A 17,206-nucleotide genomic window follows, 5' to 3' on the forward strand; every position below is an offset into this window, starting at 1 on the left:
CCGGCCCAGCCTTACAACCCTATCGGCACTTGAGCCTTATACATTCTACACCGTCCCTTATTACGACATGCAACCCACTCCAGCTCGCACTTTGGACATAACATGAGCTACACCATTTGCAGTAGCCGTACTACGTCGAGCTCATTTCGCATTTACGACCCACACTGTCATTCCCCAATTCTGTATCCTTTGTTTACTGTTCACTCTTCTTACTCGTCGCTTGTGGGAAGTATCTGAACAGCTATGCGTCACACTATCTTCTGTTTCTTTTACAGATTGTCAATCATTATCAAGTTACCCATTATCCAGATAGCTAAATACGTTTATTGAAAATGACGATTCCCATCTATTACCACGCTCCCTAGCTTCAAACCGTGCACATTCTTGCGAGAAGAAAACAGAAGTAGATGCGCAGGCTAGATGAAGCACGATCGTCCATGGTTGTTGTAGACATTGCAGTCGTGTCCAAATCTCGAGAATGTGTTATTTTCGAAAGCCGGAGTGCTTCTCGCTGTATACTTCTACGCGGGTATCACAAATGGCGAAATCAGGCATCTCCCCTGTTCAAGCTCCCATACCCCAGACAACAACGTTACCATCGCCACCACCACTACACCACTCACGCCTCGTCTTGCAGAAGGCCACGGCGGACACGACATCCTTCTTCGCCTTGGTGGCTGGTGCAGGCGCTATACCTCTGACCTCCCTCATGTCGGAATGCTTGAATTTGTGCAGACACGTCCCTTCCAGCATGTCCCAGGCAAAGACCATACCGTCATCACTGCCACTGATAACGACGCTGTCGTTCAAACCAAGAGTGCTTCTAACCCTCAGGTCCTTGTTCACAAAAGAATCGTCCTTGTAGGTTTTGAGCAATTCGCCGTTGGTGCGATCCATGAGCCTGACGGTCGAATCCAAGGAGCCAACCAGAAGCTCTGTGCCCTTGTTGCTAACGGCCAAACTCGTACAGCTCGGTCCCACGACATCAACCTGACACGTACCCATCCTGATGTCATAACTCCTAACACGACCGTCGACGCTCGCTGCTATAATATCCGCGTCGTGTACGGCGACATCAGAGATGCTGTCTTTGGCGTCTGACAGGGTCATGATGGGCTTGTATGCGTTGGATTTAGTATCCCAAATCCTGACGGTGCCATCGAACGAGCCCGTCGCTATGATACTGTCGCTCTCGCCTCCAAACACGCCGCGATTTACACGTCCAGCATGACCAGTCCACCGGCGTATCGTCTGCGCCGTTTGCACGTCCCACAGGAAAACTGTCTTATCTCCGCCTGTGCTGACAAACTTGTCATTGGCCGAGTTCACATGGATGCTGAGGACTTCATAGCCGTGCGCTGTGTATTTGTTCACGAGGCCAGGGGGTCGTTGCGAGGACGATGTTGGGGCGGTAGAGGTAGGCGGCGCTTTCGAAGGGTTGTAAAGACGGATTGTGCGGTCGGACGAGCCGGTTAGGATGTAGGTTTGGGGACCTGAGGAGTAGGCGACTGCGTGAACGATGCCGCCGTGGCCAGTCAATTTGGCGATAGGCGTTGTTGGGAATGACATTACGCTCTCGTGGGCAATCGCAGGCTGAGAAGTGCAATATGAGTCTACCTGCTATCGTTCGTGAACGCGACGAAGTTGTTCTATGAGGAAGCGAAGGTTTTATTCTCTGATGCCGCAGCTATCGAAGCATGGGGGTTCATGACATTGTGGAGAAGACAGTAGGGGCGATGTCTACTTATCGTGAAAAGTATATGCGATGCGCAGCTACGCGAAACTGTCAAGGACATGCGGAGAGGGAGGGAAGTCGCACACGCGCCGTGCATCTGGTACCTGCCAAGGCCGAGGTGGGGCGATGACGCTCGATTAGCTCCCGCGACTTTTTGGTCCCTCAGCAATTAGCTGCCTATACACGTCTAAACATCAACAACAGCGCGCTCGCACTACAACCACGTATCGGCATCCTCTTGTGCTCGTCCCATAGTAATTCCAAAATACCGCATTCCACGAGACCCCGCCATGTCACTCCAGCACCTCGACAGCGCCCCCAAGGCAGACGACTTCACCCCGCTGTCAGAACACCAATCTCAGACCCCGACTTCCTTCTTTGGCGCAAAACCCGTCCTACATGCTCATTATGAGGGAATGACTCTGGTAACAGCTGCCGATCAGCTTAAACAAGATGCCGCATTCAGCAAATTCAGCTCAAAGCGGGAGGGCGAAGAGGACTTGGTCGAGGGCGTTGACATTTGGGTGTCTTCAGAGTAGGTTCGGCTGATGTTTAGCCGTGGATAATGCTAATACTTGACTCCAGAAATGTCGTTTTGTTCCAGAGCACGCCCTCGCCCGCCGGCGTATCCATCCCGTTCACATCCCTCGCGCTCCACGCAACGATGAAGTACAAGTCCACCATCGAGGCGCTATACGTAAACATTTCGCTCAACGATGCCGAAACCGTAAACGAAGACGATGACATCCATATGCTCGAAATCACCGTGCTGCCACCATCATACACTTCGAAACCCACAGAGACATGTATCACGGAGCTGTTCAATGCGCTGAACACTTGCGCTGATCTACACCCCGATCCAGATGGCAGCGACGACGATGGCGATGACATACTGGATGATTCAGCGCCCGGCGCATCGGGTTGGATAACAGCGGAGAACATGGATGAATACATGGACGAAAATGGCAACTTCAGCGGCATGGTCGTCGGCGAGGAGCTGGGTCCCGGAGCTGGAACAGTGAGGACAAGGGAAGATGTCGATGGAGACGCTAACGGAACAAACGGTGCGAATGAACACGGAGAAAAGTACTACCGTACTGGATAAATGTGTATGCATGTCAAGAAATAAGGGAAACCGAAAGAGTCGAAAAGTATTATAAGAAGGATACCCGAGATAACACCAGCAAGTGGCTGCACTTCGGTGGCTGTGAGTGTCCACTCGTTTCGCCCTGTTCAGCACAATCACCCTCACACCTTCAGCAGACCACCTTTGCCACGCAGGGCAGTAACAGAGGACCTTCACCTCGCCATCCCCATCTCCAACCTCTTCTCGCCCCGCTCAACATCTCTCGTATAAACTGGCAATGGTTCCCGAACCACGCCAACTTCCAGACCTCTCTGTTCGTCGTTGATCATTCGTCTCGCTCTATTTTGCCATTCCGATCCCCCTACTTCGCGTTTGCCCATGACTTTACCGGCTTTCACATTACGTCGTAAGCGGCGCTGGTACAGGAGGTAGGTAAGAACGATGACACCGAGAAGACTGATGATGAGCCCGACGATGATAGCTGTGCGGATCGATTCCTTGCTAGGTGCTTGAGTAGGCCGAGGGCGCGTGGTCGGCATATCAAAAGATTCGAAAGGATAACACCCAGTATGCAACGTGCTGATGGGCTTTTGCTTATGGCGAGGAATTTTCGAGTGATATACAGGCCACTTGTACACAGGGACCTCCGATGACGCGAACAAATATTCTGATCTGCCCAATAACCAAACACGAAGTATGCGAACATGCAGTTAAGATGTTCTTGTCTTCTGGTTCAGTAAGATTCATCAGTCAGTTATCTTCTTGTACTTACAATGGCAGTGACTCACAGTGCAATGTAATCGCTCGTCACGGAACACGTTCACGATAGACCATGTACAGTAGTTGTGGGCAGTAGCAAAAGCAAGCTTTGGTATTCTGCTCTTCACATAATTTACTGGATCTACGGCGTAAGGCTGACCCTGACGCTGCACAACGCATACACCGATCTGACATTCGACCATCTCCTCAGCCTGACCGTTTGGCCTTACTTCCACCAATCAAAAGCCAACGTATTTGCCAAAAAGCCCCAAAAGGCGTTTGTCCAGATGCAGGTTCGACGTACCCGCCGGATGTGTCGAGTTTCTCCTCTTCTCTGCGTTTGTAAGAGTGTCGCTCATCGCCGTAGTTGGCCATACTTGAGCCTCAAGGCCTTGGCTTGGAAAAGAAGTGATCTGGAACGTTTATCGGTGGGACTTGATACGCTGGCTGCTGAGTGCAGGAAGAGAAATAACATATCGTCGGCTGGAAAGTGGTCTCCCAACGCCAAGACGCCACTAATGTTTTTATCTTGTTGGAGACTGTGGCAAGGCCGGGTACCGAACTCGAGCAGGAGGGCTTGCAACAGGTGCAGGCTGCAGTACATCGGCGTACATTGGTGGCCATCCTGAGAACGAAATGCTACTTGCGTAGGGTGTAATCTCTGTATGCGCACGTCTATCCTCTCTCACGGCTTCGTGATATGCTGGAGGCACATCTTCCAAGGGTGCTCCTTCATTGTCCTGACCTCCACTGCTCCGCCGTTCCTGGCCTTGTCTTGCTCCAATTAGGTCTCCGCCATCTCCACTTCTACTGTTGTGGCTGTCTCCCCCCTGGACACTTCTAGCTTCGCCGTACAGCGCTTCCACATAACGCCGTTCAGCCGCTACCCCTTCTTCCGCAGCCTGCTGGCTACGCAACTCGCTTAGGAGCATTGGTCTCTTTCTTTCTCGGGCTTGAGAGTATTGGGGACTATAGCAGCATCTCAGTACTGACAGGATGACGATGACTGCAATGACTATGCCGATAATGATTCCAATCCGTTTGCCAATCGGCCAGCCATACCATCCGTCTGTTCGACAGCGGTTGAATTTGGATTGAATACAAGCACGAATTTGATATCGAGCGTGGGTTGTGTAGGCTGCACCCGAGAAAGATGCATGCAACCAGTCTTGGGTCGTTGTAGGGGCAGGAGTGACGGTAGGTTTGGAAGGCGGAACGCCGGTCATGATTGCTGCTAAGGTGGCTCGAAAATGAAGATGGACGCCATTGCATCCAGTAATTCCAGCAGGACGAAAGCCATGCTATGTATACCTCCAGGTATCGAGTCGCACATTTTCAGCTCATACTGGTTAGGGATACCAAGCATCGTATTCCTATCTATCAAAACGCCACAGCGTATGCAAAGCTTGGGGTTTCCATCTCGTGCTTCCTAACCGAGCTGGTGCAGTTGCAGGATTGGCGGGAACATCATGTCATGAACCTGCAAGCGCACTCTGATCAGCCGCGTGACCTTGAGGCTGTGCTGTCGTTGCCCGAACACCCGGATGTCAGCCCTGTGAGGCTGATTTTGGCCGCATATCCGCTTGCTGACTTGGATGAGTGGTGTCGCGCTTCCACCGATTATTTTGCCAAGCCGGAGGAGATCTGAAGTGGAATATTATCGCAGACCTGCAATCGGAGAGACCTGTGCACAAGATGGTGTCGCATATTTGTTCTGTATCGGAGGCTTTGCTTGATCGGGGATGTTCAGATGTTCAGACATTCTCGTTTATTAGCAGTGCCAATGGACGTGAATCCAGAGATAGAGGAAGCGCCGACAGATGCTCGCGTCTACGTGTATACCAATTTGTACCAATTTGCAATGTCGACGTTCGTCGGTGAGATGGAAAGCCTAATTCCAGAGGTGGCCCAAAGGTACGAACGTCTAGGAAAGCAGCAGGCATCGGCGGCGCATAAATACTTTTCTGTCGACTGCGTAACATAACGTGTCCCTGGCCATCTTGTAAGGTAAGATTGTATACCTGGCCATGTTGAAGTGTTGCAAGAGGGACCGAGGAAGGGAAAGACATGCCGAAGCTCAACGCATCGCGGCAGGGCTGGGTAAGGGTCAAAAAAGGCGACAACGATCGTAGATAGAACAAAACGGCATACAACGCCACAGGAGGGCGCTCATTGCTAGATGCGATAGGCTATGGGTGCAAGCTTCTTAAAGACAGTCAAGTCCTGCGGCGCGTTCGTACCAGGTAACCGCCAACCTTACGCGTCAGCGTCACCATGCGCCATCCGGAGAGATCCGCGCCACACTGTGGCTAGCCAATCAGCCACACAAGGACAAGGATCATGACGTTGAAGCATGAGCGCTCAGTAAGGTTTACGCATGGGCGTGATGGCCTTTGGGTTGTTTATAAGACCTAAGAGTCCCCGCGAATAGCTAGTCGCGTACCTTTACCAACTCGAGAAGTCACACAGTCCGGCGTGCGACATCAAACGCAGACAAACAGTCATCACCTGTGCAGACATCAACTATCGCAGCGCACAATCTACATTACTACAGCGCGAAACAGAAGCCAGTCGCAAACATGATCAAAACGCTGCTTTTGATCCTCATCACAATCTTCAGTAAGCTTTACTCCTTCCCTCTTCCGAGTAAATCCCAGCTAATCCATACACAGTCCCACCCCTCGGTGTCTTTCTCGTGGCAGGCTGCGGCGCCGACTTCTTCATCAACCTCCTCCTTACAATCCTGGGCTGTAGGTATCTTCTGTCAAACTGCTCATGAGACATGCGCTGACATCTCCTACTATTAGACTTTCCCGGTCACATTCACGCCTTTTACGTCGAATACGTGTACATCAAGCGACGCGACGAGATACGCGCGGGCATTTACAACGCGCGTCCTGCGCCGGGTGTGTACAGTCAAAAAGTACAGAATGGAGGACACAAGAGCGTGCCTGTCGCGCCTGCACCTGCGGGCGTAGAGGCAGGACATGGGGTTGTGCCGGCACAGCAGGGTTACGTTCAGCAGCAGCCACAGGGATATGGAACGGTGCATTAGGTTGTGAGTAGAGCAGTCGAGGACCAGGTCCCACGATAGAACAGAGAGGTCGTCAGTCTGATAAGATGTGTTAGTCGCATTCAGAGGGAGAGGGTGTCTAATGGGCTTACGCTTGACTTTTGTGATCACCATTCTTTTCGCGTTGTTTGTAGCACAACTAACTCACTTATCTTGCTTCACGCTCAGGCTGCAAGTGATCATGTCCTTGACATTGCTCGTAGTATTGTACATACATGTACAGTGTGAGACGCTCTCGTGGGTCTACCTCTTCTTGCCCCTGCCCTTCTTCTTGCCACCCATCATGGCCGCTGCAGCCCCGGCACCCTTCTTCTTCTGTCCCTCGGACGTACCCAGGGCAGCCTTCTGCCTGAGGTACATCCTGACGACGTTCTCCACGCTTCCCCTGTCGTGCTTGACAGTCCTCATATACGTCAACCTGGCGCGTCTTGCCCTCTTGGCCGCCCGCTGCACAACCTCTATGCCCTCTACCAATGGGCTGTAGACCTTGTACCACATCTCCACACCGACACGGGTAAGCTGGCCGCGCAGGAGGATAGCAGTGTCGGTACCGCGACGGCGGATGTTGATGCATACGCCAGCGAAGGGATCGCCGGTGCGTTGGCGCACAAGTAGGATATCGCCGACTCGCGCGCATTCTGGGTTGTCCTTTGCGAAAAGACGGGTTCGTGCTCCGGTGGGGTCGAGGAGGCTGATCTGCGAGGCGTTTACGGCTGAGATGGGGTTGGGACAGGTTTTCTTGATGTTGAGCGTTGTGGGCTTGAAGACGGGTACGCCGAATTGGTGGCCTGTGGGATAGAGTCAGCGCTTTCTTCGTCGGGAGATGACTGCCATGTGCCATTGCAATATCTTCCAGCATGCAGCCATATGGCCAGGCATCGAGGGGTGGCCGTACTCAATTGGTGGTCTACGCTCTTCTGCTTCATCACCGGCTGCCACTTGGAGTCGATAGGCTTCTTCTGTTTCCGGCGCTTCATTCTCACGAGTTCTCCGCCTGTGAACTGACCATCCTCTCCGTATAGACGCGGATACAAGGCTCTGTGCAGCCGCTGGCTGAGATCCGGCTCCTGTGTTGACAGCCGCTGCTCACGCCTGGCGGGCAATATGGGCGTCGTAGGCGCTGCATCGGCGGCGACAGTCTCGGTGCTTGCGAATCGTCTACATCGCACGGCTCGGAAGGCGACTCGCTGGGCTGTAGCCCGCGTGCAGGGTATGACGGCTGACATTGGCGGGCGGAGTTGCAGTCGTCGCCGCATAGAGTCCAGCTTCAGGAAATTCGACGTCGCTTATGTCAGCAATCGTCCGTCCCGCATAGCCCAATTGCCTGGCCCCCCTTCACAACCACATGCTTCACTAATGGCCTCGTGCAACTCAACTTGGCAATTGTTCGTATTTGTGTATCATTTTCATCCTGGCTACAGTTCAAACACCGTCGCAATGCACCCATCGTAATCGGTGTGAACCTAGCCCGTACACCCACATCGCTTCCATGAAACAGTCAAGTGGACATCTCCCTAGTGGAGTGATTAAGAAAGGACTAACTTTTGAAAATGCAGATCACCACCGCCCCTGGTATACCGCAGTGTATGCACACGCTGAAAAAGGCAGCCCAAACACCATGCTTGCGCGATGTCGAGCGAGGAAACCACGTGTGGTCAAGATAACGACATGGACCCGCAGAAAGAGCCCGGGATTGCCGCCCTAGGCATCCCATCACCATGCATTTTACCGCTTTTCTACCCCGATACTCCAAAGGAAAGGTAAGGCCAGACGCCGTTGAGATGCTACCGTCCGACGCCGAGGGAACCAAGTGGACATGTCGAACCGAAGGAATTAGAGTCGCGCCTGGTTGAGCTGCTCGCTTAGACCCAAGACAACGTTGGAATGCTGAAAAATCTCGCCCTGGAAGATGAAGCCAGCCGTCAGCAATTGATCTGTTCAAAGTCGATCTCGATCTCTCTCCTAGGCGTCTCTACCTCTTCCATCCAAGTGAGACCGTTGGCAGCCTCTTCCACAGGGAACACCTCCTGGGCATACTCCTCCATGGATCGGTTTCCCTCCCACAGTTCAAGGGATACCTTGGGAACGTCTGGCTCAAGATCGGGTCCAAAGTACGGTGCGCCCTTCTCGCCCAGTGTGTACTCCAGCGCGGAAAGGTGCTCCCGATAGCCTGTGGGTGTGGGCACGTTGATCATTATGGGGCCCCGCTTGTAGCGGACTGGTCTCCGGAGGCCCGTACTGAATGCTTTACAGACTTCTCTCGGGGTCATTGACGCAAATGCAAGCGGAATCCTGAGTCAGTCAGTACATAGTCCAAAATTACACGTGCCCTACAGGTATCTTGTGATGCAGCCACGTCATGGCAGCATGCGAGAAAATAGCGGAAAATTTTACAGTCGACCACCAGTGATGCTAAGCCACCAGATCGAACCACTGTGGAGACTGTCCGCATGATGTGGACCGGGATATGCAGATGCAGAACACGCTTACCGCTTGCCATTCCACTTTCGTGGACCTTCCTTAAATAGTTGGTAAATAGCTGGTCCTATATCATGTTCCGAGTCCAACCAGGGCAGAGGCTGATCTGGGTGGAATGGTGCTTGCCAGACAAAACTTCCATCGTACTGGTGCTCCATGCGGAATAGCGGGAAGTCGAGACCGGTAAAGTTGTTGTGGTAGATGCCGCAGTAAACAAAGGTTGCTGGCAGGCCGATTTGGCGGATGTACTGTTCGACGGTGAACTTGGGTGCCCATAGTGGTAGTGATCTCCAGTTGTTGCCAAAGACTGAGTGGTCGGGCATGCTAGAGTAGATGTAGTGTTGGATTCCGGCCTTCTTTGCGGCATCGGCAAGCGATCGACCAATCGAAACCTCGTCTCCCCAGTGCGTGGTATTTATGAATGCGCATTGCGCGCTCTTGAACAGATCGTCGAGAAATTTCTTGTCTTCCAGCGCGCCAATATAGACAGTGACATTGTCCAATTCCGACAGCTCCCGCGCAACTATTCCGTTCAAGTCTCGCATCTGCGCTCGTACTTGCCATCCTAGTGCGGCGGCCACGCGAATGAAGCTCGCCGATTGGCGGCCATTGCTGTTGATGGTAACGACGGTCCTTTGCATTCGTGTATCCTTGAGCGAGAATCTTGGGCGAAAAGAAGTGCTTTAGAGAAATTTTTTCGCGGTCCTGTGGAAGTTGCGACTTTCGGAAGGGTGGTTGTGGGTATATAAAACACAAACAGGGCCAAGGCGCGAGGATACCGGGCAGTCGTCACCTGGGGCTCCGGGAAGTAGGCAGTAGCTCAATGGCGGGTGAGGGTGAGATAAGGACTTGGTGTAAGGGTAGTGGTAACCTTGGGAGGGATTCGGTTCGGCGGCGTCAGCGATGCCGGTTCGGCGGGCAGATAATAACGTGCTTGCGACGCACAAAGGTGGTCAAGCCTCTGATAGTGCGATCGATGGCAGGCACGTGAGTCGCTTTATGCAGGGTTGCGCGAAGCTAGTCGTCGTGTTCTGAGGTTGAGGTTGCGGTCCGATTCCTTTACCTTTGACGTAGACACACGCAATGTTTAAAGAGCAGAGCTACGGTCAAAGACGCCGACCGGAGAAACAGGAGAAGCTCGAAACGAGCTGTTTTTTTGTATGACATTACAGCCAAGTTTGGGCTCGTCATTTGCATTGCTGGGAAAAGCCTTACCTAATAGTCCACCCGCAAGGGCGAATAGGCTCCGCTTGACATCGCGAACACCTGACCGCGGCCACTACTTACCACAGTTGGCCAGCGCAATATGCCCGTAGTGGTCCACTCTATCACTCGAGACTGTTCGAGTTGCTCTACTGGGCCATGGCGGAACAATCTCGCAGAATCGCCTTTCGTTTTTCGACACGCCATACTATGCATACACAAGCGAGCAGCGTGCACTATCATCCGACTGCAACGAGCTTGGTAGGCTAATTCATAGACGAGCGCTCCACATTCGAATCTGCTCGTAACGCAGAGAAATCGATGAGGGGCAGTGTCTGCGAGTCAATGCGGGGATACACTAAGTTCAGGGACCGCGAATGACGGATATATGGAGCCGTCAGAAACCGCTGCGCTGTACACGTTGCTGAACTCGGAGCCATCTACCGTCACCTGTAGGAAACGTGCTATCAACGGGTTACCCCGAGTGTAAGGGACATCACGGTGTCGGTTCTTGGCACAGAGATTTCTTTTACTAACTGAAACAAGCTCCCGAGGTCTCCATGCCTTTAGCGGGACGCCCTGGTCGATGTACATCTTCAATCTATATGCGGACACGCACTTGAATAACTTCCCCACACGCATGGCGGGTCTATCCAGCACCATCGTTTGGTGTATACCTTCATGTCCACGTCGACCCCGGCCATACCAGCGTTACTGCACAACTGCGGTCGACCACGAGTGCTCCTATCAGCGGCAAGATTCCGAGTGGGTTGCGCTCCATGATAGCAGCCGGGATATTGTCGCGTAACTCCAATGATTCACCTCTGTCAACGCCGCAGCATTCGTCGGGCTGATTCCGGTGCGTCACCAGACTCTGGGGACCAACGTGCCATATATGGCGACATTTCGAGGCGCCATGCATCCATCATATAGACAATTTGCTCGCTAGGCTGCAGCCAACAAGCAGCCACAATCAACCGTGCTCCCAGCAGTGCTCAACGTGCTGCACATTTCAGCCAATCACACGGCTCCAAACTTCAGCGTTGCCGTCGCCCTCTGACGCATGCAGCTTTGCGGCACTGACTTCATCGCTGTGAAGATGGGCTCCTGCGTCGATTAATGTCTGTACGTGATCTGGTAAGCCAGCCGCTGCGGCCAAGAAGAGCGGGGTATTTCCTGATCGGTTTCGAAGATGCACAGAGGCGCCTTGGGCCAGAAAGTCGCGCAGAATCTCAACGTTGGGGCTTGTTGCCGCAAGATGCTACACCGGCACGTCAGCAAGGAACGCAATCTCGCTCAGACGGATTAAGTCGCTCCAGAAGCGAATGCAATGCGGTGATGGGCTGGAAGATAAGCGACTGCGTCTCACCGCACTACTGGGGCACAACTGTGAGCTGTTTGGCTCTGTCCCTCTGAGCCGGCGGCGTCTCGTTCCTTTATCTTGATAATGGTGTATGCGTTACGAGCCGTGCAGCAAATATGGTGCAACCCTTCCGATACCGGCTCTCGCATGATACAGGAACAGTGAAGGTCTCAAATTGCGTGCTGTTGTTGGAAGGTGACTCGGAGGGCAGAGATAGTCATAAGGATGCTGAGTGGATGGAATGGCACTTACTACAGGGCTGTTCATTTGATAATCTGCATCGTTCAACAACCAGCGAGGCTCTCCTCGAATTATGTCTTTTGTCGCTTGCAGGTCGCCCTTTTGGACAGCATAGCCGAGCGCTGTGAGACTTGAAAGCTCAGGGGTAAGGACACCACTTCTTGACGGGTGTTCGAAATGTGTCCTTGTAGTCTCAGTGAGCTCGCCACGTAAGGAAACGGACATGCGCTTCGCAACCTCTTCGGGGGTAGCATCCGGTAGCGCAAGGAGGTATGCCAGCTTAGTGAGCGCTGCCTCTGAGGTTAGATCCTGGCCGAAAACGACGCCTGCACGACCGAGGTACGCTCCTGGGGCGTATAGAGCGCTGACACTGCCGTTCAGACATTGTGTTACATTCACAATCACGATCCCTCTCTTTACCGCATCCGCTAAACATCGCGTCATTGCGCTGTCTGGTCCTCCGGGGGTATTTCCGGCTCCAAAAGTTTCCAGTACCAGTCCTTTGAGGCCTTCCAAGCGTAGGACTGCATCTACCATTGCAGGTGTAATACCTGGGAACACACGCAGGCAAGCTACGTGTGCTGTATCCAGACTGGTTTGTATAGTAAAAGGTCTTAGATCGACAGACCTATGAACGCGATGCCACAGGACATTCGTCTTGGTAGATGAGACAGTAGCCAACGGTGGTAGATTGGGGCTACCAAATGCGTCAAAGTCTTCTGCAGATACTTTGGTCGCGCGATTTCCTCGGAACAACTTGAAGTTGAAAAATAGACACACTTCCGGTATCATAAAATGTCCAGCAATGATCAGAGAGTTCAGGAGGTTGTCCTGTGCATCGGTTTGCAAGTTCATCATTGGCGCTTGAGATCCCGTCAATATCACCGGCTTCCCCAGATTATGGAACATGAAACTCAACGCCGACGACGTGTACGCCAGAGAGTCTGTGCCATGCAAGATAACGAAACCATCGAAGAGTTGGTAGTTTCGCTGCACCGTCCGGGCAATTTGATCCCAACCAGTGGAGTCAATAGAGCTACTATCGAGCAACTTTTCAAATTCGAGCACGCAGTATCGCACGCGGCGATCATAGGTGCTGACTGGAGTTCTAAGACTTTGAACGGCTTTGCGTGTGCCCTTATCGTCGGTAACAATCTCCAAAGGCTCGGGGTACGATCCATCATTGAAGACTGGTCTGGGTGCAAGTCCAGCTTTGAGGAAACCCCGCGCAGGTACCAGTCCGTCTGGAGATTTGCGCATGCATATCGTGCCGCCTAGTGAGGTTAGTACAGACGAACACATAATGTCCACTCCATGAATATATACCCGTTATGACGATCAAGACCCGTGACTCTGGCAGTTGCAGCTCGGGATACTGGTCGTCCATCTCGTCCACGCGCTAGAGGATCGAAGTTGTCGTAGGGCTTATCTTTGTCAGGCGGAGACTTGTGGATGCGAGCAAGCTATTCGGTGCGAAACAAGCAATGCTGTGAGTGGTAGCTGGGTTCTGTCGATCGAGATCCGTCTGACAAGGTAGTGCCTTTGAAGGTTCGTCACGATCCGGTACCGCACAAAGCAAAAAAGATAAGAGCCACCTTGGGACACAATCTTGGCAAGATAGCGAGTAGCGTAGCGCAATTCACTCGCAGCGATACCTACTGACCATCGGAGAAATGTTGCAAATCGTCGTGATCAAGTTGCCCTTTCCCATCGGGCCGAAGTAGCAGGTTCGACCATGCGACCCACCTTTAGGTATTCTGATTACCCCTACAAAACCGTCCGTATTACCCCTTCGAAACTCGATTCTATTACCCCTACGAAACTGAAAATTTGCATCGCAAAGCCAGGTCTGATCATGCTCGCGTTAAGAAGGCCCGCAGCTGCATGGGAACCATCGGCTTAAGAGATCCACGCGTTACGTCACGAAAACCGCAAAATTTAGATGCGTACAGTACCACGTGTGAACGCGATTGGAAACAGTATCTACAGTACCACTACCGCATAAGTCTCTGTCATGTCTGCGCCTTGCACTACTTTGACTTTCATCAGCCTGGCCCAGACCTCACGATGCGCCCTTCGCGGCTTCCTTGGCAGCATTCGCACGCGCCTTCTCTAAAGCCTTGACTTGTTCCCAGTTGTTTTTCACCCACTTGAGCACAGCGTCTTTGTTATCCGCCGATACAAATTTGGACCAGATTGTAGGCTCACCAAGGTTGGGCTCAGACGAAATGCGCGGCTCGTTATCCCGGAACACGACCCAACGCCTCAAGCCCTTCAGAACGAGAGCGAGAGAGTTGCTCTGTATTGGGACTGTGACTTTGATCTCCTTCCAGAGCTCTTCTTCCGCCGTCTTGAGGTGATGATCCCTCATCATAGTGTCGTACTCATCCTGCTTCTTGAAAACTGCAAGAGCCTCTTCCAGTACTTGCTGCTTAGTCCACGTGTTTGCATCACCTCTGTCGGGATGCGCTGGCATGTAGTCCTCTACAAAACGCTGGTACATGGGCCGCTTTGCTTGCCGGGCTCGATCGTTGTGCTTCTCGACACGCCCTTGGAAGATTTTGTGCGAAAAGAACCTCCCGCTGGAAGCCCAGTCAAAGAGATCGTCTTCATCCTTGAACCCTGACCAGTATTTTGCGACATCCATGCCGTAGAAAGCGATCGCGAGATTTGGATCTCTTGTGAGAAATAGCAGTGCTTTCTTCTTGTTGTATGGCTCAATCTCTTCGACTCGTACATGCAGGCCCTGGTCATTGCAGGTGAGACCCAGCGGACGATGAGAGACGCCAATGATTTGCACGAGGTCAGCGTCGCCTTTCATGAAGCGCGTCCATTCGAAGAGCTCAGCGCTTTCCGGGGTTTCATCTCCAACTGAAAGTTCGACGTCGACTTGCACGTGTGCATCTGGTATTTCGGGATGTCGCACCGCGTAGGAAGAGGACCCGCCGCGTGGGAGATGGATATCGGCGTCGAGAGTCTTCTGTATTGCTGCCCATATCCCCTCTTTGGTGTTGGGTGGCCGAATGCCTTCTACCAAGAAGTCGATGTCCCCATGGTCTGTCTTGGCTGGAGCGTCACGCGGGACGACAACGCGTACGAATAGTGTTTCCAGAAGGCCTTGATACTGCGCGGAGAGCGTCTTGTACAGTGCTGGTCGCAGGCGAGGGACCTTGATGGGTCTGCCGGAGTCTGTTGGAACATTCGCGAACGCGAGACCTCCCATGGCTACCTAGGTACCTAAGTAGCGAGTATTGCGCAGATCGTTGTCGGGCCTGGTAGAAGCGGATTGCGTGTTGTTCTCGTTGGACCCTGATTGCTATGACTACAATCGTCGAACAGAGGCAGTAGCGAGCTTATATGGCACTGTGGGGTATCGGGTGTTGCCTATCGTGAATGTACCAGAGCGCACTGCCACGAGCGAAGCTGTGGCGGAGTGAATGAAAGCAAGTCATCTCTGTGACTCCCAGCCACCCTAAGGGCCTTCTGCTGACGTGCCTGCCGCGTTAAAATAATCACGATGTAGATTGATTTTCCGCGCCATAGAACTTCGCGTCGGTCTATCGTGTCGACGAAGCAGGATAGATAGATGCGTTCTGCTGCCAAAAGGGTGCAGAAGCCGGGATGAACGTGTGCACGGGTGCGTGGGGCCGAGCACCTCCGCCTTTTTAAGTGGGCCCCGTTGCGCAAACATCCCTGCAGCAGTTCGGAAATTTTATAAACAATGCTCACGGCTGAAGTCTTTCGTCATTCCACCAAGATTTAATGTCTGAAGTGTCTGATTGTTGCTCACCCGGCGGCAGCTGCTCGAAACCCATGGATCACCAAATGAATGAAGTAGACGTCGCTCGCTTCGAGGAGCTTGCGGCTCTTGAGCACGAATTCGAAGACGTGGAAGAGGAAATCAGTAAGTTGCGATTCCATTTCTATCACGTCGCGTCTCGAGAAAGGGAGTCGCATTGCTAACCCCATCGCAGTCCGCCAAGCCGAAGCTCTGCAGGGCCCTCTCTACAAGAAGCGCGCCGACTTCGTAACAAAGATCCCGCACTTCTGGTCGCTCGTCTTCGAGCAGGCGCCGCCCGAGATCGACAACTTCATCCAGCCCACCGACTCCAAGGTTTTCGCCGAGTGTCTCGATACTTTTGAGGTGTCGCGGATCGAGCTCAACGACCCCAATGGCTCCCCGCGCAGCTTCTCGCTCAAGTTCGGCTTCACCGACAACGAATACTTCGAAGACAAGGTGCTCGAGAAGAAGTTCTGGTTCAGGAAGACCAAGGACTGGCAAGGTCTAGTTTCGGAGCCTGTCAAAATCAACTGGAAGAAGGACAAGGACCTTACCGGTGGTCTCACGGATGCGGCATACAAGCTGGGCGAGATGAGGAAGAAGTTGGCAACCGACACTGCCAACGGCGTTGCGAGGAAAGAGGAGGCCAAGACTAAGGAATATAAGAACCTGGCCAAGAAGATCGAAACAGCTACAGACGCCTCTGTTAGCTTCTTCGGTCTCTTCTCTTTCGTCTCCGGCTATCGCTGGGTCAGCGCACAGGAGTCAGCACAGGCTGCCAAGGAGGAGAAGGAGAGGTTCGAGAAGATCAGGCGAGGGGAGAAGGTCGATGACGAGGATGAGGCTGAGGACGAAGAAGACCCGCAAGACTACCAGGAGATCGAGGTCTTCCCAGGCGGCGATGAGGTTGCTACCATCCTCGCCGAAGACATGTGGCCCAACGCTATTAAGTACTACAGTACGTGGCATGCGCTTAACTACTCTTCATCCTGTCGCTAACGGATCACAGAGAGCACATTCGACGAAGACGAAGACGACGAGGAACTGTCCGATTTGGATGTCATGGATGCTAGTGACGATGATGACGACGACGACGAACAAGAACCAGTCGACATTCGTGCATTGGTGGGCAAGGGTCGCAAGTCAGAGCAAGAGCCGCCCTCGAAGAAGCAGCGCAAGGCTTAAATAAAACGAGTCACCATGAGCTCCTCGGGACGACTTCCCACCTTCGTCATATAATACGGCGAAGACCATATACCCGGAGAACCTAGTGACGTTCTGCTAGGTCTCTTTTACGTAGCGATGAACTGAATAAACCTCCTCGGTCAAGCCCGACAATTGCATACTAAAGGTGCGCCTGGGCAAAACGACACAATGCCCTTCTGTGGTATCCAGAATCTTTGTGTCCTCCACCCGCAGCACCGCTCCATTGTCAAATTGCGTCCTTTCGTCCCGTGTTTCCTTCTACCGATCTTACCAAGCTCCGG

General features: G+C 52.8%; 8 protein-coding genes across 8 annotated transcripts; 3 read left to right on the forward strand and 5 right to left on the reverse strand.

Moving 5' to 3' along the window:
• Positions 1-564: 564 nt before the first annotated feature.
• J4E79_000936 (uncharacterized protein) lies at positions 565-1,569 on the reverse strand (the record flags this gene model as incomplete). The annotated part of the gene is made up of 1 exon (XM_049349847.1): positions 565-1,569. The coding sequence occupies one exon, from the start codon at positions 1,567-1,569 to the stop codon at positions 565-567; it is 1,005 nt and encodes a 334-aa protein (XP_049215006.1).
• Positions 1,570-2,025: 456 nt separating this feature from the next.
• Positions 2,026-2,840, forward strand: J4E79_000937 (uncharacterized protein; the record flags this gene model as incomplete). The annotated part of the gene is made up of 2 exons (XM_049349848.1): positions 2,026-2,270; positions 2,321-2,840. The coding sequence occupies 2 exons, from the start codon at positions 2,026-2,028 to the stop codon at positions 2,838-2,840; spliced, it is 765 nt and encodes a 254-aa protein (XP_049215007.1).
• A 3,320-nt stretch (positions 2,841-6,160) lies between these two features.
• On the forward strand, positions 6,161-6,636 carry J4E79_000938 (uncharacterized protein; the record flags this gene model as incomplete). Its single annotated transcript, XM_049349849.1, has 3 exons — positions 6,161-6,200; positions 6,254-6,331; positions 6,389-6,636. The coding sequence occupies 3 exons, from the start codon at positions 6,161-6,163 to the stop codon at positions 6,634-6,636; spliced, it is 366 nt and encodes a 121-aa protein (XP_049215008.1).
• Positions 6,637-6,897: 261 nt separating this feature from the next.
• Positions 6,898-7,880, reverse strand: J4E79_000939 (uncharacterized protein; the record flags this gene model as incomplete). The annotated part of the gene is made up of 2 exons (XM_049349850.1): positions 6,898-7,442; positions 7,550-7,880. 2 exons carry the CDS (start codon positions 7,878-7,880, stop codon positions 6,898-6,900), a joined length of 876 nt encoding a protein of 291 aa, XP_049215009.1.
• A 696-nt stretch (positions 7,881-8,576) lies between these two features.
• J4E79_000940 (uncharacterized protein) lies at positions 8,577-9,773 on the reverse strand (the record flags this gene model as incomplete). Its single annotated transcript, XM_049349851.1, has 2 exons — positions 8,577-8,946; positions 9,145-9,773. The coding sequence occupies 2 exons, from the start codon at positions 9,771-9,773 to the stop codon at positions 8,577-8,579; spliced, it is 999 nt and encodes a 332-aa protein (XP_049215010.1).
• Positions 9,774-11,794: 2,021 nt separating this feature from the next.
• On the reverse strand, positions 11,795-13,325 carry J4E79_000941 (uncharacterized protein; the record flags this gene model as incomplete). The annotated part of the gene is made up of 2 exons (XM_049349852.1): positions 11,795-13,212; positions 13,265-13,325. The coding sequence occupies 2 exons, from the start codon at positions 13,323-13,325 to the stop codon at positions 11,795-11,797; spliced, it is 1,479 nt and encodes a 492-aa protein (XP_049215011.1).
• A 675-nt stretch (positions 13,326-14,000) lies between these two features.
• J4E79_000942 (uncharacterized protein) lies at positions 14,001-15,161 on the reverse strand (the record flags this gene model as incomplete). Its single annotated transcript, XM_049349853.1, has 1 exon — positions 14,001-15,161. The coding sequence occupies one exon, from the start codon at positions 15,159-15,161 to the stop codon at positions 14,001-14,003; it is 1,161 nt and encodes a 386-aa protein (XP_049215012.1).
• A 590-nt stretch (positions 15,162-15,751) lies between these two features.
• Positions 15,752-16,904, forward strand: J4E79_000943 (uncharacterized protein; the record flags this gene model as incomplete). The annotated part of the gene is made up of 3 exons (XM_049349854.1): positions 15,752-15,842; positions 15,913-16,677; positions 16,729-16,904. The coding sequence occupies 3 exons, from the start codon at positions 15,752-15,754 to the stop codon at positions 16,902-16,904; spliced, it is 1,032 nt and encodes a 343-aa protein (XP_049215013.1).
• Between the last annotated feature and the right edge of the window lie 302 nt (positions 16,905-17,206).

Source organism: Alternaria viburni, assembly GCF_023758015.1.
Source record: "Alternaria viburni strain BMP 2772 chromosome Unknown scaffold_2, whole genome shotgun sequence".
Taxonomy (NCBI): Eukaryota; Fungi; Ascomycota; class Dothideomycetes; order Pleosporales; family Pleosporaceae; genus Alternaria; species Alternaria viburni.